This window comes from Protomyctophum parallelum (genome assembly GCF_964188405.1).
Source record: "Protomyctophum parallelum genome assembly, chromosome: 5".
In the NCBI taxonomy this organism is placed as follows: Eukaryota; Metazoa; Chordata; class Actinopteri; order Myctophiformes; family Myctophidae; genus Protomyctophum; species Protomyctophum parallelum.
The window spans coordinates 35,965,795-35,989,709 of record NC_139702.1 but is presented as its reverse complement, the minus strand read 5'-3'; the positions used below and the strand labels follow the sequence as shown (position 1 = coordinate 35,989,709).

General features: G+C 43.8%; 1 protein-coding gene across 8 annotated transcripts in view; it reads left to right on the top strand.

Moving 5' to 3' along the window:
- Window positions 1-23,915, top strand: part of LOC310858809 (receptor-type tyrosine-protein phosphatase delta-like) — a 192,122-nt gene that overhangs the window by 106,627 nt on the left and 61,580 nt on the right. For 5 of the 8 annotated variants that reach the window (XM_083765086.1, XM_083765091.1, XM_083765088.1 and 2 more), the window contains 13 exons: window positions 3,215-3,403; window positions 8,908-9,018; window positions 10,909-10,920; window positions 12,330-12,599; window positions 13,103-13,212; window positions 14,378-14,575; window positions 15,857-15,982; window positions 16,295-16,442; window positions 17,081-17,226; window positions 17,635-17,779; window positions 19,267-19,569; window positions 21,140-21,333; window positions 23,570-23,596. In XM_083765086.1, the coding sequence (XP_083621212.1) occupies window positions 3,215-3,403; window positions 8,908-9,018; window positions 10,909-10,920; window positions 12,330-12,599; window positions 13,103-13,212; window positions 14,378-14,575; window positions 15,857-15,982; window positions 16,295-16,442; window positions 17,081-17,226; window positions 17,635-17,779; window positions 19,267-19,569; window positions 21,140-21,333; window positions 23,570-23,596 (1,979 nt within the window). The remainder of the gene's footprint in view (window positions 1-3,214; window positions 3,404-8,907; window positions 9,019-10,908; window positions 10,921-12,329; window positions 12,600-13,102; window positions 13,213-14,377; window positions 14,576-15,856; window positions 15,983-16,294; window positions 16,443-17,080; window positions 17,227-17,634; window positions 17,780-19,266; window positions 19,570-21,139; window positions 21,334-23,569; window positions 23,597-23,915) is intronic. The other 3 variants (XM_083765092.1, XM_083765090.1, XM_083765087.1) reach the window with 1 other exon arrangement.

The following is a 23,915-nucleotide window of genomic DNA, read 5'->3' as shown; positions in this document are numbered from 1 at the left end:
TTTGTCGCGTTGAGAATTGATCGAAACCAGAGCTGTTAAAAGGCCACACGTACTGTACGCGTTCTCCTGGATGGAGTGTGTGACTTGGTGAGGCTTCGGTTCGATGGGCTACAGCACCCGAATTAGCATCTCTATGGCATGGCTCAGCACTACCATTTCCCGCTAATGAGCTCTTTGTGGTTGGGATTCACGAGGGATGCATGGGTAAAAAAAAAGAAAACGGAAAAGAAAAGAAAAAAAGAAGACCACCTCCTACGTGAAATATAACACAAGCACACACCGCGCTGCACACACTCGAGTGCACACACTCACTCAAGCACTCTTCTTGCCCATCTGTCTGTTTTCACCAGATCTATCTTTATCCATGTTATTATGGGTGACTCATGGATCTGACATTTCATCTAGCAGTCTCAAAACGCAGTCCCGTAAACAGGGGTTTAGGTACTTGAGGATTATAATCACACCAAATCCCACACAATTATTTTGATGCAAATTATAATAAGTTAATTAGAGTAATTAAAAAATGACCTGATGAGATGGGAAGTTCCTAACCCTCTCTATATTGGGTAGAGTTGAAATGGTGAAAATGAACGTGTTGCCTAGACTTCTGTTCTTGTTTCAGTCCTTGACCTGTCAGAGTACCCGTCTCCACCTTTAGGGCACTTGATCGACTGATTTCTAAATTTATTTGGCAAAATAAAAAAAAAGGCTCAAAACCCTTTTCTTACCAAAAATAGGGGAGGCCTAGGCCTACCCACTTTACAGCGTTACTATTGGGCTGCTCAGTTGACTGCAATTGTCGCATAAGTAATGATGAAGAGACAGGTTGGAACCAAATAGAACAAGAAGTTAAAGGGGTGTCTCTGTCAACATTACCCTTCCTTAATAATCTTTTTTATAAATTGATAAAAACAAAATTAAAATAGGAAATGATTGGATAAAACATACATTGAAGGTGTGGGAAGCAGTTAGGAAAACACAGTGCGGAGTTGGGACCGTCACCACCGTCAGTTTCAAGGGCAATGCCAATAGTTGGTAATATTGATTTCTCTCCAGTGATGGGATAATGGATTCAAACATTGGGGCTGATAGGGAACAAGTTTTAAATCCTTTGCTCAACTCCAGACACAATTTAACTCCCTTCAAGTGATTTATTTAGGTATTTCCAAATAAGACATTATATCACAGATCATAAAGAGAGAGAGAGCTGGTTAGTAAGAACCCAAATGAAATCGAGGAATATTTCATTGGTATCGCAGAAAACAAATTCCCGGCTAAAAAAAAACATGTTTCTAATTAATATAAAGCGCTGGATGATATCTCTCAAATCACACGGTACATTAAGGATAAATGGTAATTAGAACTAAATAAAATAATTGAAGACAAAACCTGGGAGGACATGTGTGAAGGCTGTCACAAGGGAATACATAGCCAGATGTGGAAGGAATTTGATTGGAAACTTAAAACTAGATTTCAATACTTATTTCTTCACGTGAAAACACCATCCATAGAACTATGTTGGAGAAAATGTGGGGAGGAATAAATGCAGTCCTGGACGAAAGTTGAGAATTTGGCCATCAAGAACAATGCAACTTGAGTTAGTGATGCTTCCAGTGGCTGTAAACTTGCTTCCTTTACAGTGAAGGACAACGACATACAGTAAGCTCCTTTCCCAGATGTACATCCCTGGCTATGTTCCATATTGGCAAGATGTGGGAACAGCAGTCGTATCGATTTCCATTCAATTTCGTTCTGTATATTTCCCCACTCTTGACCTTGTACCATTCACAGACCTCTTCTCCCACAGCTGAAGTGGTTAGGAAGGAAGGAAGCCGTCAGAATTGCGACATTCCAAATCCAACATGGGTTGTGCTTATAGCCACGTCCCGGGCAGGCATAGTTTTACTGAGCTCAGATTTCTGGTTGAAGGACTTCAGTGTTTTGTACCATACAATTGAATGTATAAGTACAACAAAGAATGTTTGCTTACGCCATCTTTGTTGAAGAAGAGTCTGGGCAATTATGTTTTACTTCCTTTTATGCCACATTGGCCTGTTATAGCGCCACCAACAGGTGGATTTTTGCAATACACATTTTTGGCACAAAATGCCTCAAATCATCCAATTGCCCTCAAAAGGCGTAAGAACAAATGGCACCCTTTTCACATTGGCCTATTATAGCGCCACCAGGAGGCCACAACCTGACCTGGCCTGGTGGAGACCTGTGCCCCGAGGGACACTTTTTCTAGTACTTGAATAAGTACAAAAACTACTATCGCGCAAGAACAATGTCACAACTATGCTGAAATTTGCTGCAATAGCTATTTTGTTGCATAGATTATACTACAAAGCAGCTTTCACGATGGGAGCTGTCACTTCCTGGTGTTCCACAGACAAGATGTCAGTGCCAGTGAGAGCACTCGCCAGGGACAGTGATATGTGCAGTGTGCACTGACAGTTGGCTCAATTGATATTCTGAGAAGAAAAAATGAAATAAGAAATCCTCTATGTCCTGGTGGCGTCCCGGGAGGATCTCTGTTATAGTCGGGAGCCTTTGCCTTTAGTCTCGCGTGCTTTAATACACCTCACCCACAAGCATCGCTCTTGTAGTATATGGTATCCATTACAACACACATCCAGTGGTGTAAAGTATCTAAGTACAATATGTACGGTACATAATTTCCCTCTGGAATTTCCCTTGGGATCAATAAAGGTTTATTTATAAACTGTCTATTTATAAACCTTCACTTGACAATCAAGGCCTAGTTGCCAACAAAAATAAAAATGACAGCTCCACAGATGAAAAAACTGTAAAGTCTGCTGGCTTATGCTGTCTATGGGAGCGGAGTTTTTAGAATCCTAATATCTCGGCTTCTTCTTCCAGGCTGCATTTTGGATCAAAACAAGCTTGACTTGTGGTTCATTTCTATAAACGAAATCATCGCCGGTTACAAAATGTATGTTTTGGGTGATTTAATTAACATTCGCGGGACCTGTTCCATAGAGATCTTCCACTTTCTGATTCTCCAATTCCGAGAGAAACGGCTTTCAAAATAAGACGGTTAACATTGAAGCAACCGTGGCATTCTACAAGTGCCGGTTCAGCCACCAGTTGGCGGTGTTGGCGGCGAATGAGTTTAATACATGTTACACTTTACAGTACCCCACTGATCATGTCTTAACTCTCCGTGCCATGTGTATTTGACCTCCACCAGAGGACCAGCTGCCCTCGGGCTTCCCCACCATCGACATGGGACCGCAGCTGAAGGTGGTGGAGCGCTCGCGGACAGCCACCATGCTCTGTGCCGCCAGCGGCAACCCTGACCCAGAAATCACCTGGTTCAAGGACTTCCTGCCCGTCAACACGTCCAATAATAACGGACGAATCAAGCAGCTCCGCTCAGGTAACAATTGAGCTTAACCCCCCCTTCTTCTAATGCCTTTATTGCTTTCTCCCCCCAAAACCTTTTAATTTAGTTTGTCCCTTGCACCCTTTCACTCTTTCTGCAGTCTCCCATACCCTTCCCCTCTTTTTGGTCATCTACAAATGCCTCTGTTTCCTGTTCCCTTGTCCGTGCCCGTCTATCTTGCTGTGTTTTATTGGCTGTTCTCCTCAGCTGCTCCTCACTGTTTTTTCTTAGCAATAAGTTGACAATGCGTCAAGACTCCCAGACTCTTCTTCTAACTCTTGGTTTACTGAATCCACTGTTTCCCCCCAACTCTCTCTGTTTGTCTCTGAACTGTCCAGAGGTCTTCCTACGCACGTCACCATCGCAGAAGCTTTAACCTTTTAACTCCAACCCATTGTAAAATATTGGCCTGGCCTCATTGTGCATCATTCGTATACAGACCCAAACAAAAAAAACGAAACGAAACAACAAGACCAGAACTGGTACACATAAAAAGGTTTAAACGCAGCTGATGATGGTGCTCTGTCCATTGGGAATGCCCCCTCTCTGAAATGGCTCACTGCTGTGACTAAATGAACAACGTGTGATTTCCATCTCCGTCATGGATTTGAATCGTGCCTGGCTTGGGCGTGGAAATAAAAATTGCAATACTACCTTTTGGCTGTTACATCAAATAGCCACAGTAGTGTGAGATCATCACAACGTATTGTAGCCAAGACCCTCCCTCCTTAAACCTCTTCCTGCTTCCAGCCGACTTTGGACCCTCAACCCTGCTTTGCGTTCCTATCTCTGGCTCAACCCTGAAGCCGGAGTTATACTTGGTTGTGTGCGGGTGTCGCACATTGAAAATAGCCATGCTGTGAGTTTGGAAATTGGCTATTTTCAGTGCGTGACACCGGGGCACAGCTACGTATAAATCTGGCATTACGACTCCGTATGCAGATTCCCTGTTCAAACTCCCCCGTTTGACCTTTATTTTACATTATTTCCAAAAGCAACGAAAACAGTAAGCCACTGTAAAGACTCAAAATGTCAGCATGGAATTATTTGGTGTGATATTATATTGGTATTCTCTGTGATAATTAGGGAAATGGATCGTGATGTTCTAAGGCTTTGACTTTTTAAAACTCTCGTTAGCGCACACAATGTCTGTAGATAATCAGTATCTTTGACCTTTACGGAGCCGTTAGCTCAACTGTTGAAGGCCTTTTCTAGTGAGTCAACTCCTGTGTGTGAGCGTTGGTCCCATTGTAATGCCATGTCTATGCTGTTTCTCTTCTCTTTGTATCTTTTTTTTAACCACAGAGTCCTTTGGTAAGTGCTTCAGCTCTGAGGCTCACAACCTTACTCTCTTTAATCTGTCTCTCTATACACACTAATTGCCACTGATGATGATGCTGCTGCTGTTCCAATAATGTGGTGTTATTAAAATGCATGGCACGCATTTTACTAACAGTCACACAAATAGGCATCATGCATAAGTACACACGGACATACATGGGCACACGCACACACACACACACACACACACACACACACACACACACACACACGAACACACACACACACACACACACACAAACACACACACACACTCTCACGCACGCACGCACGCTGTACTCACAACAGCTGCCCACCCCTGGCACCTTTGAGATAATAGCTGGCTGACCCCTCATCCGTGCACCTACAACTTTCCACATCCAAAGAAAGAACATAATACTTTCTCCTTAACTCTCACCTACTGAATTCCCCCGGCCCGCACCCTCACTTATTCAATCACCCTCACTTAATCTCTCTTTCTTTCACCGACCCACTCACTCACTCACTCACTCACTCGCTCACTCGCTCACTCCCCGCTGCTGTATAGGATTACTAGTCAATAAGCTATGAGCTGCCAGATGGCTGTCGGTAGGCCTCTTCTGGTGGAGCCACTGTTTGAAAATCAATGACTACTAGGTTTCAGGCTGCTAGCGTCCCCCTGCCTGCCCTCCTCCCTGTTGTAAACCGTATAGTATATAGAACTCCCAGTGCTGTGTTGTTGGTATAGAATTCGATTAGATTATTTTCACCTCGTGCGGGCACATGTACAGGCATTTCGCGTTGTGGCCAAATCCAATGCATGTACATAAATACAGTACATGTATAAATAAATGTATAATGTATAAAGAAGCACCTGTCTTGTTTGTTTGAACGTCCAAAAAGATGGCCCATTTGCACATATTAGCTCGTGCCTGTACCTAAAAGAATAGTATAGTCATGTTATGTTAGGTTGCGTTCGGGTGTTGCGCTCTGAAAATAGCAGATCTACAAGCAGAACACGCTTGTAGATCAGCTCAGCATGCATCCTAGTGTAAAAAATCAACCGTTACGACGCCATCAATACCCGCCAAAATAAAAATGTTATGCCAAAATCAACTACATTTAGTCGACTAAAATATTAGCATTCTAAAAACTCCGTTCCGATAGACGCCATAAGCCAGCGGACAGTTCACTTCATCGCAGCGGAACCGAAGTGTTACAGGCGCTAGCAGAACAGAGCTGTGAACCGTAATCAGTAAATATTTAATTTCCTCTTGGCGTGGACGCACAGGAGCATGTGCAGATCTTTAAAATACCATATACAGTAGTCGGTTTTTACAATTACAATTCAGGCATTTAGCAGCTCTTAATCCAGAGTGATTTACAGTAAGGAAGAACAACACAAGGTAATACATAGAAACAGTCATCTAGGATCATAAGTAAACTAAAACCTAGCATCCGTCTAACAGTAGAATATCCGTACATTGAGACTATAAACACTATAGAATGCTGTGGAATGCCAGATCGATAATGACCTGGCATCTGTCTACGTAACATGCTATCTAAATGGCATGTTTTAGCCTTGGCATATAAGCCTTCAAAGTCGTGGTCTTACTCAGACCCTGGGCCGCCTGCCCCAGACGTCTAGGCAGGGCATCCTTGTCCCAGAAGTGTAGTAGTGCTGCTGCTGTGCAGACACGTACAGTACGCTGGTACAGCATATAGAAGACACTACTAGCAAACCCCCCCCCACACACCCCCACCCCCCCCCAACCCCACCCCCACACCCTACCCTGCTGCAAGTCAATGAAGTTAAATCGATAACCTATCTCCTTATAGTTCTGTCACTGTCTGTCATTCTATCTATCTGTCTCTCTCTCCTCTCAGGCTTATTCTCTCTCTTTATTTTCACTCTATCTCTCTCTCTCTCTCCCTCTCTCTCTCTCTCTCTCTCTCTCTCTCTCTCTCTCTCTCTCTCTCTCTCTCTCACTCTAATGATCAGGTGTATCAAGTCCTTTCTATCTAATTTGGTTCTTCTCCTTTCCAAGACCCCCCCCCCCTCCTCCCCCCTCCCTCCTCCTCCCTATACCTCCTGCTCCCTTAATCTCCTTCTTCTGTGGTACTAACATTTTCTTCTTCTTCTTCTTCTCTAATCTCGTGCATTCATTGCCCACTCAGGTGGCACGCCCATACGAGGTAAGACTGCCGGGAGGACTAACACAACACAGTGGGCCTGATTCCATTTCAACCCCACAACAACCCCTCCTCCATATACGAGTTCACTCCTCCTCACGTAGATCTGAAGGAGCTGGTGGGGAAGGAGGGGTGAGGGGGGGGTTCCATTCTGTACTGAATTAGTCCATTCCGAGATACTTAGCGTGCTTGGTATACGCTAACCCGGCTGCTTCAGATCTGTGAGAAGTGTGTAACCGATGGGGGCCAGAGGGGGGGGGGGGGGGGGAATTGGAATTGAGTGAGCAATTCATTATACAGTGACTTAATAATAATCACCTCCTCTCCTCTCATCTCGTTTCATCCTTTTTTTTATTATTGCTTCATTTCCACTTCTCCGCCTCAAAGTTTAACTGTGTAACTCCTAAGATATGCATTGCTTCTGTGGCATATTGTGATCTCTCTCTCTCTCTCTCTCTCTCTCTCTCTCTCTCTCTCTCTCTCTCTCTCTCTCTCTCTCTCTCTCTTTGTGTTTCCATCTCACTGGTTCAATGAGACTTCCTGTCGCTTCTGCTGTCTTTTCATTTCTTTGTTGTGTTGTGCTTTATCGCGGGTTTCACTCCTGTGTTGCTTAGTTTGAGGTGACAAAGCATATACTGCCTTCTTTAGCCTTTGTTTTGTTTTAATCTTATATTAAGTCCTTTTTTAAATTTCTTTCTGCGGTTCCTTTGCCCTGATCTTGACCCCACCTCCACTCTGACCACGACTAGATTCACCCACTATTATGTTCTTGAGAGGCCGCTTTTGTTTTCCCTCCCAGCTGTTAATGCGCTCAGCCTGAACAGTCCAGATGGTGAAGTCTCAGGCACACTTGTAGTCATCCTCACACACACACATGTGCACGCACATACATGTACGCACACGCACACACAAGCACACACGCGCACACGCTCTGTGAAACCCTTAGTGATACAATTAGAGCAATGGACTTTTTTTTTCAACTTTTTTTTATAGTTTTTGACAGGTTTTTTGACAAAACCTTTTTTACGGTTCCATGTGGCTACAGTTGTGTACTCTCGGAGTTAACTTAACACAGAGGATTTTACTATGCACGCTCGCACATATATTACATTCCTATTCTTGTTGTTACCATTCAAATATGCAAATTCCTGTCACTTTTCTATCCCATTGCTGTCAAAAAGCCCCAAACAACCACTTTTTTGATAAAGTTTTTTATGGGCGCTTTTTTTGCCTTATCCCCATCAACCCCATCTATCAAAAAACTCTTGATGACCCTTTTTTGACAATTTTTCTATTTCCAGGGAGCGAGAAAGCGCCGGTCCCTTTCCAAGGCTTTGCGTATGTCGTTCCTTTTTTTTGTGTGTCTTCTTTCTGGCCTTAATGGAAATGGGTTTGATGTCTTCTAATGGTTTGACATCACACAGTAACACCCGATCCCTTTGGTGGATCCGTGAGGGGTTTGGGGATATCTTATTGCCAATGGCAATAGTTTTTATATCCTTGTAAAACAAAACTTGAATTTTGTGCTCTGTGAAAGAAATGGCTCTGCACTTTTCAGCAACGAGGTCCTAAAAGTATATTGTGCTGATTTTTCGATTTGGTTGGCGGATTTATGTCTGGCTTGCATGAACGTGAACATTCTCTTGTTTCTGTAGGTCTTATAACCCCTATGTTCTTCCTTTTTCTCTTCACAACTTGCCCTAATTGTTTTTATTTTTTTGCTGACAGTGATAGAAAACTAACGTCTCCCCATAAAACTGACCCTTTTTTAGCCCAGGGTTACACACGAGTCAGCTTGTTTTGTTTTTTCGCTGAAGCTCCCCCCTCGAAAAACCGCTCGAACCAGATTCATTTTCTTCTTAATACAAGTTCTTCCCATTTCTATGTTAATATGTCATGTATGCCAACAACGCACGGTTAACGGACATCCTGTGGCCCTGTATGTGTGATGGCTCTCTGTTCTCTGGCTGTGTGTCCTCCGTCCGTCCGTCCGTCCGTCCGTCCAGGTGCCCTGCAGATAGAGCTGAGCGAGGAGTCCGACCAGGGGAAGTATGAGTGCGTCGCCACCAACAGCGACGGGACGCGTTACTCCACCCCGGCTAATCTGTATGTCAGAGGTAAGAGAGGCTCTCCGCTCCGCAATCCAGCACAGAATTTCTATTTTTTTATTTCTTATTAATTGAATAGTTTATTAGAATGTATAAACAGCATAGCACCAAAAAATACATCCTTGCGGTCTTGTTTCCATTTAGGCCCTATGCAATCAATTCATAGACATATGACCTTTAGAATATATATTCAAAGATTTGCGCCGCATTTTTACGATTAAAAAAATAATAAAAAAAATTCAATAGCGAAATTATAACATCATTTTTAAAACACCAAAAGGGGTTCCCGCCCAAAATGGGTTAATACGTTAAGAAGTACATGCCCTACATGTACATTATCACACTCTGACTATTATTATTATTAATTCTTTTTCATTTTGTTGCAATGAAATATGTTCTAGATGCGACGTGCATTTGTCATGGGATGCCATTAGACCTGCTGCGACAGAGCAAGGCTCATCACTCATAATGTCACAAAGCCAAACCGGGACCCGAATGTGTGTTCATTTAACTCTGACGTCTGGTGTCAAAAGGGACCCAAATGGACTGACTGCTCCCCGGACCATTTTATTTACACTCAATTAAATAACACACCGCGTGTGGTTTTCAAATGAGACGTGTTTCTACCCGTGGAGGTCGGAGGGCAGTATGCTTCACTCGGGCTATGATTCATCTCTTTGGCCTCTCTTCTATTAGCCTTTGGACCTGAGAGGAAAAACCCAATCATTGTCTGGTTAAGACGTGTGTCTCTCTCTACATCAGACAGGCAGTTCAGCTTAGCTCCTCAGGCAATATGACTCCTTTTCAGCTCTCTCTTTCTCTCTCTCTCTCTCTCTCTCTCTCTCTCTCTCTCACGTGCGTGTGCACACACTCATCCATCCCACCAAATCTTTGAGACATTTCAGTTCCCTAGGCCTTCTGCTCCGCTCGCTGTCTGCCCAGCGAATGAAGAAAAAAGAAAAAAGGAGCTTAACAGCATAGCATGCTTTTCTGGCTCCAATTCTGCTTCCAGGAATAAGAAAAACATACAAATGTGCACATTGCGCATACACAATGCTGTCCTGCACTGAACACACACACACATACAGTACACACTCACGTACGCACGTGCACACACACTCCCCACATGGGGTCAGTGATGTGGATCTAACAACGCTTGTGGAGGCAGTAAAATCTTGTTGGGCTGTTCAGTGGACGTCTAACAGGAGGTCTATGGAGATTGCCAGCAGTGGACTGGAGACGTATGCCCCCATGCTTCAGACAGGCCTATATCAGACACACTGACTGATGCACGTACACACACACCACTGGTACACACACACACCAACCCAAAATAGACAAACCTCCCACACATGCACGCACACGCACACACACACACACACACACACACACACACAGAGTCAGTGATGTGAATCTAACAACGCTTGCAGGGCTGGTAAAATGTTGTAGTGCTGTTCAGTGGGAGTGTGACAGGCGGTCTGTGGAGATGGACCTCCAGACAGTACTTTATCCAACACACACACTGACAGTGGACTGCTCTGTTCTCTCCTCCCTATCTATCTATCTAACTATCTATCTATCTATCTATCTATCTATCTATCTATCTATCTATCTATCTATCTATCTATCTATCTATCTATCTATCTATCTATCTATCTATCTATCTATCTATCTATCTATCTATCTATCTATCTATCTATCTCTGCCCGCTCTTTATTTCTTCATCTATATTCACTTTTTCTTCTATTTCACAACCCCACTTTCCCGTATCGCCTTGCCCTGTCTCACTCCAACGTTCTCTTTTTCTCTCTCTCTCTCTCTCTCTCTCTCTCTCTCTCTGTCTCTGTCTCTCTCTCTCTTCTCCCCGCTGCGTTCGTTCTGTCATCCCTCTCTCTCCAGAGCTACGAGAAGGTTGGTACAGCATCTGCTTCCCTCCACTGAGCATTCTCTGTTCTTCCTGTGTGTTGTGTCCAGCCTGTTTCATGTGTCAGTGTTTGGCGGCTCGCTCTTTTTGAGTCATGCGCTACACAGTAAAGTTCCCTTTGCTCCTTTTTAATTGGAGGATTTTACTGTGTACCATCCCACGTTGTGCGGTTTGTGTTCTGTGTGTGCGCGCATGCATGTGTTTGCTGATTTATTTATTTATTTATTTATTTATTTTTTGGGTGAATATTCTGTTGCATTTCAGGTCATAAAATATTCAATTGAGCGCACCTCAAAAACGCCATGAATAAAACATTGTGGTATCAACACCGTGCACCCGTGCTGTTGCGACCGCACGTAGTAGAAATGTACACGTCTACATGAGCGAATGCATCCTGTGCTTTGAGACATCCGAGACCACATTGCACGCCAGAGACACAGCCATTAGTCAGCAACATCTACAGCCTAAACAATAATCGACTGTATATAACGCACTATAGCCTCGAGTAGCCAGACAAATATTTTGCAAAAGAAATGACCCCAGGCAGATTAGGTCTGGCATTGCTCCATTGTGGGATGATTTCGTCGCTCCGCAGCAGTGAGGAACCAACCAGATTCGTCTGGAACCAGCCTATAACCAACCAGGGCCCAGTATGCATTGGTTGTAGGTCTAATACACTAACCAATAGAGTCCGTTTGAATGTTTTTGTAACTGAAAACATCCTAGCACTGAGAAGGACGAAAGTAATATCTAGGGCTGCACGATATGGCCAAAATGTAATATCTCAGTATTTATGCCAAAAATTGCGATATCAATATGATATACGATATCGCCATACCGTTAAAATGTCATATTCTATATTTTAAGTGTTGCAACATTGAAAACTAAACATATTTAATTTATTCAAAAATGTGTGTTCGCTAACGCACTGGACCAGGGCTAACAACAATGCAACAGAGTGGTGGTTTATTTTCCGAGGGGCACAGGCTAAAACAGAGGGATGTTGCTGGCTTTAGAAGTGAACGACGATATATCGATATATTGACGCTATATCTATCATACCTCGATAACGATACGATACCGATATATTGTGCAGCCTTACTAATATCCATGCAGTGACATTGTCTGGCTACTACGTGAGGCTAATCACGACACCTTCATCATACATTCACACTTCAATGTCTTCATTTGAGTCCACATTTATAAAATGCATTATCAAGCCTAATTGATATACTAACAACAACAGCGTGTATTTATTTTTTCAAGCTTGACAATCTGTTACATTTGGCAAGCGACTTGATGGTTTGCAGAACGGAGGTCATATTCGTAACGCCCGTTTCCCGCGCCTCCTCCTCTCTCCTCTCCCCTCTCTCCTACTCCTCCTCCTCTCTCCCAGTGCGCCGTGTCCCCCCGAGGTTCTCCATCCCGCCGGCCGACAGCGAGATCATGCCGGGGGGGAACGTCAACATCACGTGCGTGGCGGTGGGCTCGCCCATGCCGTACGTCAAGTGGATGCTGGGCGCGGAGGACCTGACGCCCGAGGACGACATGCCCATCGGCCGCAACGTCCTGGAGCTGACGGACGTGCGCCAGTCCAACAACTACACCTGCGTGGCCATGTCCACGCTGGGCGTGATCGAGGCTGTGGCTCAGATCATCGTCAAAGGTTGGTTGGTTTCGCTGTTTCGGTGTGTGTGTGTGTGTGTGTGTGTGTGTGTGTGTGTGTGTGTGTGTGTGTGTGTGTGTGTGCGTGTGCGTGTGCACATGCATGTTCGTGCGTGTTCGAGCACACATATTTTTGTTGAGGAAAGTGTCACTGATTTGCCTGCTGTGAGACTTCTGTTAATGAACTATAGTGCAGCAATTGATTGATTGATTAAATACCTTATTAACGGTTTGCATGGAGAGGCACAGGGAAGTACAATACAAGGTCTGCTGAAAGGATGAAACCAAGAGAGCTTTTCGGGCTTGTTTCCATTGGTGTGTCCTCTGATGCACTGTGTGGACGTGCACATGCACACAGTGCCCGCTCTTTATTTATTCATCTATATTCACTTTTTCTTCTACCCCACTTTCCCTTATCTCCTTGCCCTGTCTCACTCCAACGCTCTCTTTCCCCTCTCTCTCTCTCTCTCTCTCTCTCTCTCTCTCGCGCTCTCATGTGCTCAGCTCTACCTAAGGCTCCAGGTACTCCGGTGGTGACAGAGAGAACTGCGACCAGCATCACTCTGACCTGGGACTCTGGCAACCCAGAGCCGGTGTCCTACTACATCATACAGGTAGCTTAACAACACCCACAAGCAGCATTTTAGATGCGGTAGTAACAACTTATATTGAGCAACTCACTTGGTGTTTTAACACGTTACAACCCACCACAAGGGCGGGGATCGTGTGGCCAGTGCCAGTCAAATGCGCGAAATACCAAAGTAGAAGAAGAGATCCTCTGCAACCAAGGTTAATAAGGTTAGGAAGCGAAGACCGTACAGTAGACTCCATGTTGCTCCCTGGAAGGAAAGAAACATGCGCAATTGAGACCAAGGAAGCTGAACGTGGAAGTGTTGGCTGCATATATAGTCCATTGCGCATGTTTCTTTCCTTCCAGGGAGCAACATGGAGTCCACCGTACGGTCTTTGCTTCCTAACCTTGTTTAATTAACCTTGTCTGCAACCAGGAAGTGCAGCCCCCCAGCACACACACAGTCGCTTCAGTCTAGGCTGTGGTGGACAGGCGATGTGTTGTTTACCTTCCACGGATGTGAGAAGAGGCATAATAACCTCCCCAAAACTGGATTTTGGCTCATTTGGAGCAGGAAAAAAAGAGAGTAATAAGTGCATGCGGTCGTGTGCACATCGGATCCATGTGGAGTCTGTCTAACATGTTAGTAAATGCAAAAAAAAATAAACATATTTTTAATTAGCGGATTAAATGACATTAAAGAAAGACGTAATTGCACGTTCTGGCACAGGCTGGGGGGGAGGAGAATAGAACGAAATCCCACGTTCCTGGCCTTTATTGGGTTAATAGTTTCTGCAGTGAGCATTGGCCAGGTTATTGCATGGGTGAAAAATATCTCTCTGGCCTCCATCTCCCTCCCCCTCCATCCTTCTTTCCTCCCTCCCTCCTGTCAACATTGGATTATGTAGCTATATTACTACAGTATACAGTGTAGATAAAGCATAATCCATGACAAGCCGTGTGGCTATTGGAAAATAATGCACTCAACACAGTCATGATTGCCTCTGTGGAGGCAAATATTTAACTGTGTGGCTCAGAGTGGATTATTGTAGCAGTGTGTACAGTAAGCAGTGTTTATTCATATCTCGGGGGCAATACTGTCTTTGTATAGAAACGCCTTTCTTGCACTAATAATGTTTCTTCTCCAGTGTGTTGGAGAAGCCGTGTATTAACAGCATGGAAACTCTCCTCTTGCCGTCTCTCCACAGCATCGCTCCAAAGGCTCAGAAGACCCCTACAAGGAGATCGACGGCATCGCCACCACACGCTACAGCGTGGGCGGCCTCAGCCCGTACTCGCACTACGACTTCCGGGTGGCGGCGGTCAACACCATCGGCCAGGGCCCCTCCAGCGACGTGGTGGAGGCCCGCACGGCCGAGCAGGCCCCCTCCTCACCTCCCAGACAGGTCAGTGACCAGTGGTGTGGTGGAGGGCCCCCCTCCTCACCTCCCAGACAGGTCAGTGACCAGTGGTGTGGTGGAGGGCCCCCCTCCTCACCTCCCATACAGGTTAGCCGGCTCACCTCCGCCTTGCGAAGGCAGGAAGCAGGAAGTGTTGTTTGGTTATGGTCGCAACAAACTTTACACAAACTACCGTTGTTCATGACTAAGGAAATACTATGCACGTTTTTGCGTTGGTTGCAGTTTGGGTTTGACCACTGGTGAAACCAAACTTTTCAGCCCGTGAGTGACCCAAAAGAGAAATTAGATAAATTAATTTGTCTGGGGCTTTGTGAGCTTGTAGAGCAAATTTTATTCTTAGATTTCCTAGAGTTTTCTTTTATTTCTTCGTGAAATTACTGGAAAAAAAAACCCATTGCATTTTGTTTTTAATTTGTCAAAACAAACTTTTGCTTTTTTGGGAATGTTTTTTGAAAATGTTTTTAAATAATAATTATTAAAAACGAAATAATAGGAAACTAAAACTAAAACATTTTCTCCCACAGCGCCTCCTGCTGATGTGTATAGAATCCATTGATTGAATCTCTGTCATTGAGGCTGTATAGAGGAGAAGAAAACCTTTTTTTCCTGATGTAGATAGACATGTTTTGAATCTATACCAAAAAAACAAAGTCCCCTCTTGTAATTGTTTATGTCCTTCGGCTAAATAATTTCCCTCCGGAAATAATTAGCTGCCACTTGATTCAGTGTTTTGTTAAATTGAACTTGATTAGCTTACATGGCTTAGCGACCTTAGCCTCACATAGCCATGTTGTTGTTGTTGTTGTCAGTGGTGGAAAGTAACTAAGTACATTTATTAAGTAACTGACAACTGTACTTAAGTACAATTTTACTTGCATGTTCTGAGGTGTGTTGCGATGTGACTCATTGTGAGCTTGTAGATGTGCTATTTTCAAAAGATTTTTTGATACTTTTGAAAGTATCATTCTGCATAATGAGTACTTTCTACTTTTACAAGTAGTTTTTTAAGTACAATTTGAATTCCTGACTTTTTCTTGTAACAGAGTAGTTCTACATTGCAGTATTGATACTTTTACTAACTCTATCTCTACCGCTAGCTGTTAGCATAAACCCCAGGCCAGTTCCCAGTGCCAGCATACCAGTATCACTTTAAAAGTCAGAGTTTGGAAAAAAGAGTACCTTTTTTCCCCAAACTGCTTGTTGTGGTGCTATTCTCGCATTCACTGACGGAAGGCAGAATGCTCACCTGTTGTTGTTGGGTTGCAGGTCAGAGGCAGAATGCTCAGCACCACCACGGCCATCATCCACTGGGACGAACCGGAGGAGGCCAACGGACAGGTGGTGGGCTACCGCGTCTACTACACCTCTGACAACACGCTGCCAGTCAACCAGGTGTGTGTGTGTGTGTGTGTGTGTTTGTGTGTGTGTGTGTTCATGTGTGCGCGTGCGTGTGTTTAATGTTCGCTCACTTTGTTCTTCTTAAGCCTGGTTCAGGCTTCAAAGATTACCTAGATGCCCGATTCACACTCAGTCGTAATAACGGTAGGATAGCTCTTTTCAGCGTGCGACCACCGCCATGCGTCAAAATTCCAATCGTTGGAACGTTGCGGAGAAAAGTCTCACAGCGGTCTGTATTACCCCTTAGTACTGTATATCATTGACCACTGATGGTGTGTGTGTGTGCGTGCGTGTGCGTGTTTGCAGTGGGAGAAGCAGATGGTGCGCGGGGCTAACTTCATCACCATCCACGGTCTGACTCCCAATAAGACCTACTACATCAGAGTGCTGGCCTTCACCTCCGTGGGGGACGGACCTCTGTCCCAGGACCTGCAGATCATAGCCAAGACGGGAGGTATATAGGCAACTGTGTGTGTGTGTGTGTGTGTGTGTGTGTGTGTGTGTGTGTGTGTGTGTGTGTGTGTGTGTGTGTGTGTGTGTGTGTGTGTGTGTGTGTCTGAAAACCCACCTTTTCAGACTCCATCATGGCCCATAGCACTTACTCCACCCCCTTAGATAGCATTTCTGTAGACTTAGATAGCATTTGATACAGACTTATAGCATGTTATGTAGACAGCACTATAATTGCATTGTATGTAGTCATAGCACGTCATAGTACATATGTATAGCATAGTAGTATAGATGTATAGTTTATATGTATAGCTTCATTATATAGATATTCCACTGTTACTTTCTTAGCTTACGCATGTTTCTTGATAAATGTTTTTATGTGATGTATTCCCATGCTTTTTTGTTCTTGCTTAATGTAAGTCGCTCTGGATTAAGAGCTAAATGTCTGCTAAATGCCTAAATTGTAAATTGTGTGTCACGTGTTCTTCCCAGATTTTTACTTGCATGTTCTGTTTTGCTTCTCTTCCCCTCAACATATCTGATGTGAGGGGAAACTTGTACGTATTGTGGCAAAAAAAATTACTTGCTTTTGATCCCCCCCTCTCTGCCTTTCTCTCTCTCTCTCTCTCTCTCTGCCGGTAGTTCCCTCTCAGCCGTCAGACTTCAAGGCAGAGGCCAAGTCAGAGACCAGCATCCTGCTGTCCTGGGTGGCTCCGCCACAGAGCGGCCCAGACAACCAGATCACCGGCTACGAGCTGGTGTACCGACGGGCCGACGACACAGAGGAGGTGAGACAGCTATATAGGGCTGTATGGATGAGTGTTGAAGAGGTGAGACAGCTATAGGGCTGCATGGATGAGTGTTGAAGAGGTGAGACAGCTATAGGGCTGCATGGATGAGTGTTGAAGAGGTGAGACAGCTATAGGGCTGCATGGATGAGTGTTGAAGAGGTGAGACAGATATAGGGCTGCATGGATGAGAGGTGAGACAGATATAGGGCTGCATGGGAGGATGTGGGAGATAAGAAGATGGACATAGGGATTTGAATGTTTGCTGAGTTCTGCTGCTCTGTCGCTGTATTCCCTCATCTATAAAACAAACATGCTCTGAATATGCACGCAGCCCACCAATCCAGTAAAGGTTGAGAACCACTGTGACATCTCCTTCACATCGTTCTCCTTTCTTATCGTCTTTAGAAGAAGGTGAACTTTGAGCCCACCACCTCCTACCTGCTGAAGAACCTCAAACCCTTCTCTAAGTACACCTTCCAGCTGGCTGCAAAGAGCAAGCATGGCGTCGGCGCCTACACTAACGAGGTGTCCACAGACACCCCGCAGACACGTAAGTCCACCTCGCACACACACACACACACACACACAGCCTGGTGTGCGTCTGAGAGTGCCAGAGTGAAAGAAAGAAATGACGGCATAATTTTGGACAATGCAAAAAAAACGCGAAAGAATAGCCGTAGGACATATGTTTTGGTGACTAAATGCATAGTGCGCACATCAGGATCTCTGCGTTGCATCCTGCTTGGCCGGGCATTCCTACAAACGCAGCTGGCCACGTTTAGCAGGAGGGAAGATGGGTTGGAAGGGTCGATCTAGCTTAGCTATAGCTGCTCTGGCAACTTGTACAGGTCACGTCCATGTGAGACAGCTGAAAAGAAGCTGGCCTTGATGTCACATGTTATGGAGACAGGTGCTCCTTAGGACCAACTGTCAGAGTCTGCAGTGACATGGGAATACACGTGGGAGATTGAAAACGGGAGTAAAAAGGAGAAAGGGAATATTTTTCTTATGATGATTAGTTGGTATTGTTGTTTTTTGCCTTGTCAAAATGGCGCCAGTATGAATGCAGACATATCAACAGACCTCTGATTCAGACTCACATATAGGCTACATATCCGTTTAACACACTGGTTCCCAAACCTTTCAGGGCGAGACCCAAAACAGACATTACACGTTTGCCCGGGACCCAAACTAGTGAAAATAGCAGATCTAGGCTATTTTCTAATTTATGTAATTTCTTATTTATTTATGAATTTCTTGAGGAAAATAATCACTGAATGAGTTCCTAATTCATGAAGAAATCTGCATTTATTGTGTGTGGGGGGGGGGGGGGGGGTTATTTAGAAGTAATTAAAAAACAAAACTTTGAAAACAAAACATAAAGGGATATTTTCTCGTGAGCTGTAAAGAAGATGTGTCCACGACCCACTCTCTGGTTCAGTGGTGAGGCACCATGCAGTACTCTGAATCTGAGCTCTGTTCCACATTAATGACTAAAGACTAAAAGGTAAGGCCAGTAGTTACAGTACGTCATGGATCAGACACAGAGGCTTTAGTATAGGCTGTGAGGACGAGGAAGTAAGTTATCAACAGGTACGTTCTGTGTTTAATGTAGTGCTTGTTTGTTGCACATTATCTTTTAAACCATTCACTCATTCCCATTGGTTTTTCCAGTCAACATTCTAATCAGTAGAAGTTGACCGTTGACAGTATATTTGTTTGGTCATCTTGCTTTCTGTCCACACAAGGCCATATTCTAGCACTTCTTGGTCTCTAGTGTTTTGTTTTCATTTTATTTTCTCTTTGTTTTCTGTTCTCTGTCTTCTCATCTGCTCACTCTCATCCCCCATTACCTCCACTGAAAACCTCACTCCCTCTCACCCTCTCCGCTCATCAACAACCCAACAACACACACACACACACACACACACACACACACACACACACACACACACACACACACACACACACACACACACACAACCAATCGCATTTACCCAAACAAAATCCCGCTTCCTCAAAAACTGGCCAACCCAGTGCCCTCTGCACCTCCCCAAGAGGTCACATGCCTCAGCCCAAGTTCCACCAGCGCCCTGGTAAGTTGGTCTCCGCCCCCTGTGGAGTTCCAGAACGGAGTGCTTGTGGGATATTCCATCCGGTACTCCGCGACGGAGGGCAACAAAACGTCCAGACGAATTGACGGAATTCCGCCGGAGCGCTTCTCCTACCTCTTGGAAGACCTGGAGAAATGGACAGAGTATGGCATGACGGTCCGGGCACTGACAAAAGCTGGAGAGGGACCGGAAAGTTTACAGCTGCTTATCCGCACCGAGGAAGATGGTATGTCCCCATGAAAACAAAAGTTGTCTTGTCCAGCCCACTAACAATGGCTTCCCGCTGACCCTCCTGCTGCTGTTGTACTAATGGCCTCAACGCAGCCCCCAAACTAACAGCAAGTTTTGCACCGCCTGGTAAATAAACCCATTGTCTCCGTCCAAATCCCTGCCTCGAACTGCAGCCCAAAAAGCCTTCTATTAAAGTGTCCGACTCTGTTCTCCTCCCCTCACTCACAACAATAGGATCACCACCAGACCAGAGCCTCTCCCCGCTGTTCCTTCAACCCTGTTGTCTTCATAACAGCATCCCCTTTCTTCCGGCAGACCTTTTCTTCCCCTCTGTTTTTTCTACCCGAAAGCCTTTTTAGAGCCTTTTTTAGCAGCGTCTTCCTTCACATTTTTCCCATGCTTTCTTGACTCTTTTTGACTGAGGAGGATGTGGTTGGATTAACCTCTAAACACCCTTGTGGAAAGATACTGTCACAACTGTAGTCCCTGCGTGCGATGGCTAGATAGACCACGCTTTGTCATGTACAGTACAACCAATGTTTTATTTAACCTTTGTTGAGACCTTGGCTTTGCTTCACTTACTCTCTTCTCTCTTTGGCATTGCAATACTTCTGCGGCTACACAATCTGTGGGTTGTGCTTTGCACTTCCATGCACACTACAGTGCATACAGTAATACTCCGTGGTGGAAAGTAACTAAGTAATATTCACTAAAGTACAGTACTAGAATTTTGAGGTACTGTAAAAAAAAAAGTTTTTCCATTTCACGCTTTATAGTTCTACTCCACTACATCTCAGAGGCAAATATTGTACTCAATCATTTGACATTTGCATTGCACATTTAGATTATTAATACATTGGCTCTATTTTAAACGACGCCAATTTTTTTAATTAAGGATTTACTTTAAGTATATTTTGATGGCAATACATGTGTGCATTTACTCAAGTAATATTTTTTATACAGAATTACTTTACTTGTAACAGTATTTCTTCCACCGTCCACTGATAATAATAATAATAAATATGTTTTGCCGACCCCAGCCAGGCCTTGTTTGGAGTGTTTACCCATCGGGTCAATCAGATAACGATAAGCAGGAGGTGGCTTGAATTTTTCTCCCAGTACATTTTGGGCATGGCGTTCTTGGCAGCATGAGAGAGGTTTTTCTTGATAACAGTATTTTCTCTCTGACTGCCTGCCACCGTTTTCTGCCCAGGGGCCAGAAATCATTTTCTATCTGTCATTATTATCTTTTTCTGCATTTGCTTCTTATCCACCACGTTTTTTAATCCAATGTTTTTTCCTCAAGCTCGTCCATTTTTTTTTTCTTTCTTTGGCTTTTTTCACCCCCCCCCCAGACCTCAGGGCAACTTATAGTCTGTTTTTAGAGGGTGGTTTTTCTTAAATCCTTTCCATCTGCTGAACATTTTTTCCCAACCTGCCCCCAGAACAAATCAATTTCTAATATTAAATCAGGCTCTGTTTAAAAGCGCTCGCATCGCCCAAGAGGTTTTTATCGGCCCCCGTCGCCTGTGATCTTTGACCTCTATCCAACAATGCATGTCCAGTTCCCAGCGGCCCTCCACGAGGCATGGAGGCGGAGACTGTGAACGCCTCGGCCGTTAAGGTGAAATGGCGGTCACCGGCGCCCGAGCGTCAGCACGGGCAAATCCGAGGCTACCAGGTGCACTATGTGAGAATGAACTATGGCGAAGCCCAAGGACAGCCCCTCATCAAGGACATCCTCATAGAGGACTCTCAGGTGATGCAGCCATTTAATTCTCTCTCTCACACTCACACACACTTTTTTGCCTTGCCTTGCTTACTTTGCTTGCGCGGGCATACAGTACACACGCAAACACACCTATGTATCTCTGCTGTCAGGCAGAAACCACCTAACTCCAAATTAAATGTTCATTTTTCAGGAAATGAAAAAAAATTTTTTTGAGGAAAACCATATGTATATATTTTTTTAATGTTTTTTTGTGGCTTTCGCCTTTATTTTATATTTTTTATAGAGGGAAAGACAGTAAGTAGGCTGACAGAAAATGGGGAGAGAGAGGGGGGGGGGGTGACATGCAGTAATGGCCATCCGGAACCCGCGGCACACTGCCAGACTGGATTACTAGCCATGGTACCTGGACCACTGAGCCACGGCACAGGCCGAAAACTTGCATGAGAGGGGGAGAGGGGGTGGAGTTAGCTGGTTTAGCAGACAGTTTGAGAGTCCAATGAAGTTAGGAGGTTTTGTTAGAAACACTTTAATACTTTCATTGCTTCAATACTTTTTTTAACCAACAGACAGACGGGGTGGGGTGTTCAATAGTATTGATTTTTTTGAAGAAAAGATAAATCATAAAGCTGAAAAATTGATTTAGCTGGTTTCTGGCGGACAGCGAGGATTATAGTGTATTATACTTTATACCTTATTTATATACTGTAGTACCTTTCATACAATCAAATGCATAACAAAGCGCTTTACATAATAGAACATGTAGAATAATCAAACAAACGAAAAACACAGCGGTGAGATCAAAGACAATGAGGAGACGGCAGAGACGGCATATACACAGCAACACAATGTACATAACAAGAAACAACACAATACACAGCACAATGTACACAACAAGAAACAACACAATACACAGCACAATGTACACAATACAAGAAACAACACAATACACAGCACAATGTACACAATACAAGAAACAACGCCACACATGCAACATTAATGAAACCTGAGAGCTTATTTACACTGTGGTCCACACTCTGGTTAAAGTTACTGTGAGCAGTGTTGATTTTGAGTTTTAGTCTTTTGAATAAAATGTATTCTATTTCTACTCAAATGAGTACCTGAAATGTTTTTGTGTTGTTTTAGTGTTAAGTTAGTTGTCGACCAATATCATAACGATTTTAATCTGCAGTTGATTCTATCGACGTAATCATAACGCCTGATTTTACACTTGTATGCTGAAAATCGCAGAAACAAAAGATTGTATTTTTAAAATTAAAAGCTCTACAGTATATTCTAGTAGTAATCACTGCTATAGAGTGTTTGTTCTGTCTCTCCGGGCACATTTTCAGACTGTCTTACAACCAAGAGAGAGAACACATTTATCAGATTAAATTGAACTTTGTTTTATTATTTTATTTTTTAATCACTTCCAATTACACTGTATGAGTTCTCTCTCCTGGTTGGACGAGGTTCCTGAGCTGAAAATGTATTTTATGTGTACTGGCAAGATGGGGAGACCCCTGTAACTGATTGCTATGGGGGATACAGGGCTATTTAAGCCAAGCTAAAATGTTGTGTTGCGTTTTAAAATACCAACATTCTCTCAGCTATAGCCTCGGGTCCTCTGGGAGGCCATTCTAGAGAGCTGCAGCCCACAATGTTGTTACGTTAACGTACCGGTGCTACAAAAAAAAATGCTATTTTCCGGACAGGGATGCTTGTTAAAATAAAAATCAATAGCATGGCTATAAAGGATCCCAGCAACAACACTTACTGTATGATGATTTACTGCTCTGTGTTATTAGAAGAAGGCCAGCTTAATGCCTCCGCCTGTCGGCCCCAGACCTTGTATGTCCAAAAAACCATAACCTTTCAGAAATAAACCTGTAGTTATTAGTCACAGCACGTTCTTGTAAATATATATCGTCAAATAAAAAATTCCGCAAATGCTGCAAATAAAAAATGTGACACATCATACGAAAAACTAATCAAATAGGACTTTAATTTACAGTATGAAAGAAATATCAATTAGGAGATACAATGTTTCTGCCTCAGAGCAAGGATAATGTCTTTGGCTGCTTCTTTTTAGCAATGCATTTTTTTGGTATTGCACTGTTCCATGTAATTGATTTATTTTAATGGTAGGACGTTTGTTGGTTTGTTGGTTGCGTAGAAAGTTGGCATCCATATTACGGCATATAATCTAATTATTATCTTTTTTCTTCTTCTCTGCTCTATATTTCTATGCTCTTCCATTGCACAGTGGGAATATGGTGACTCAGCTGAATATGTGAGTACATAATTATTTTATAACCTATTTATTTTATTGGCAGTGTAAGCTTATGCCAGGGCTTCTCAAGCATTTCCATGCCATGGAAAAATAAATCACTGTTTGCATTATGAATATGTGACTCAATGCTGACAGCTGTGTCTGTCCATACTGTACATGTGTGTCAAAGAATTGCAAAATTCTCAGCCAGCCCCACATTAAAAACAACTATCTTATGCAATAAGCATATCTCGTATTATGAGATTGCAGCGTGCAATCCTCACAGGTCACCGTTTCATTGCTTCCTTCCATGCTCACCAGAACCTTTTAATATAGGAAC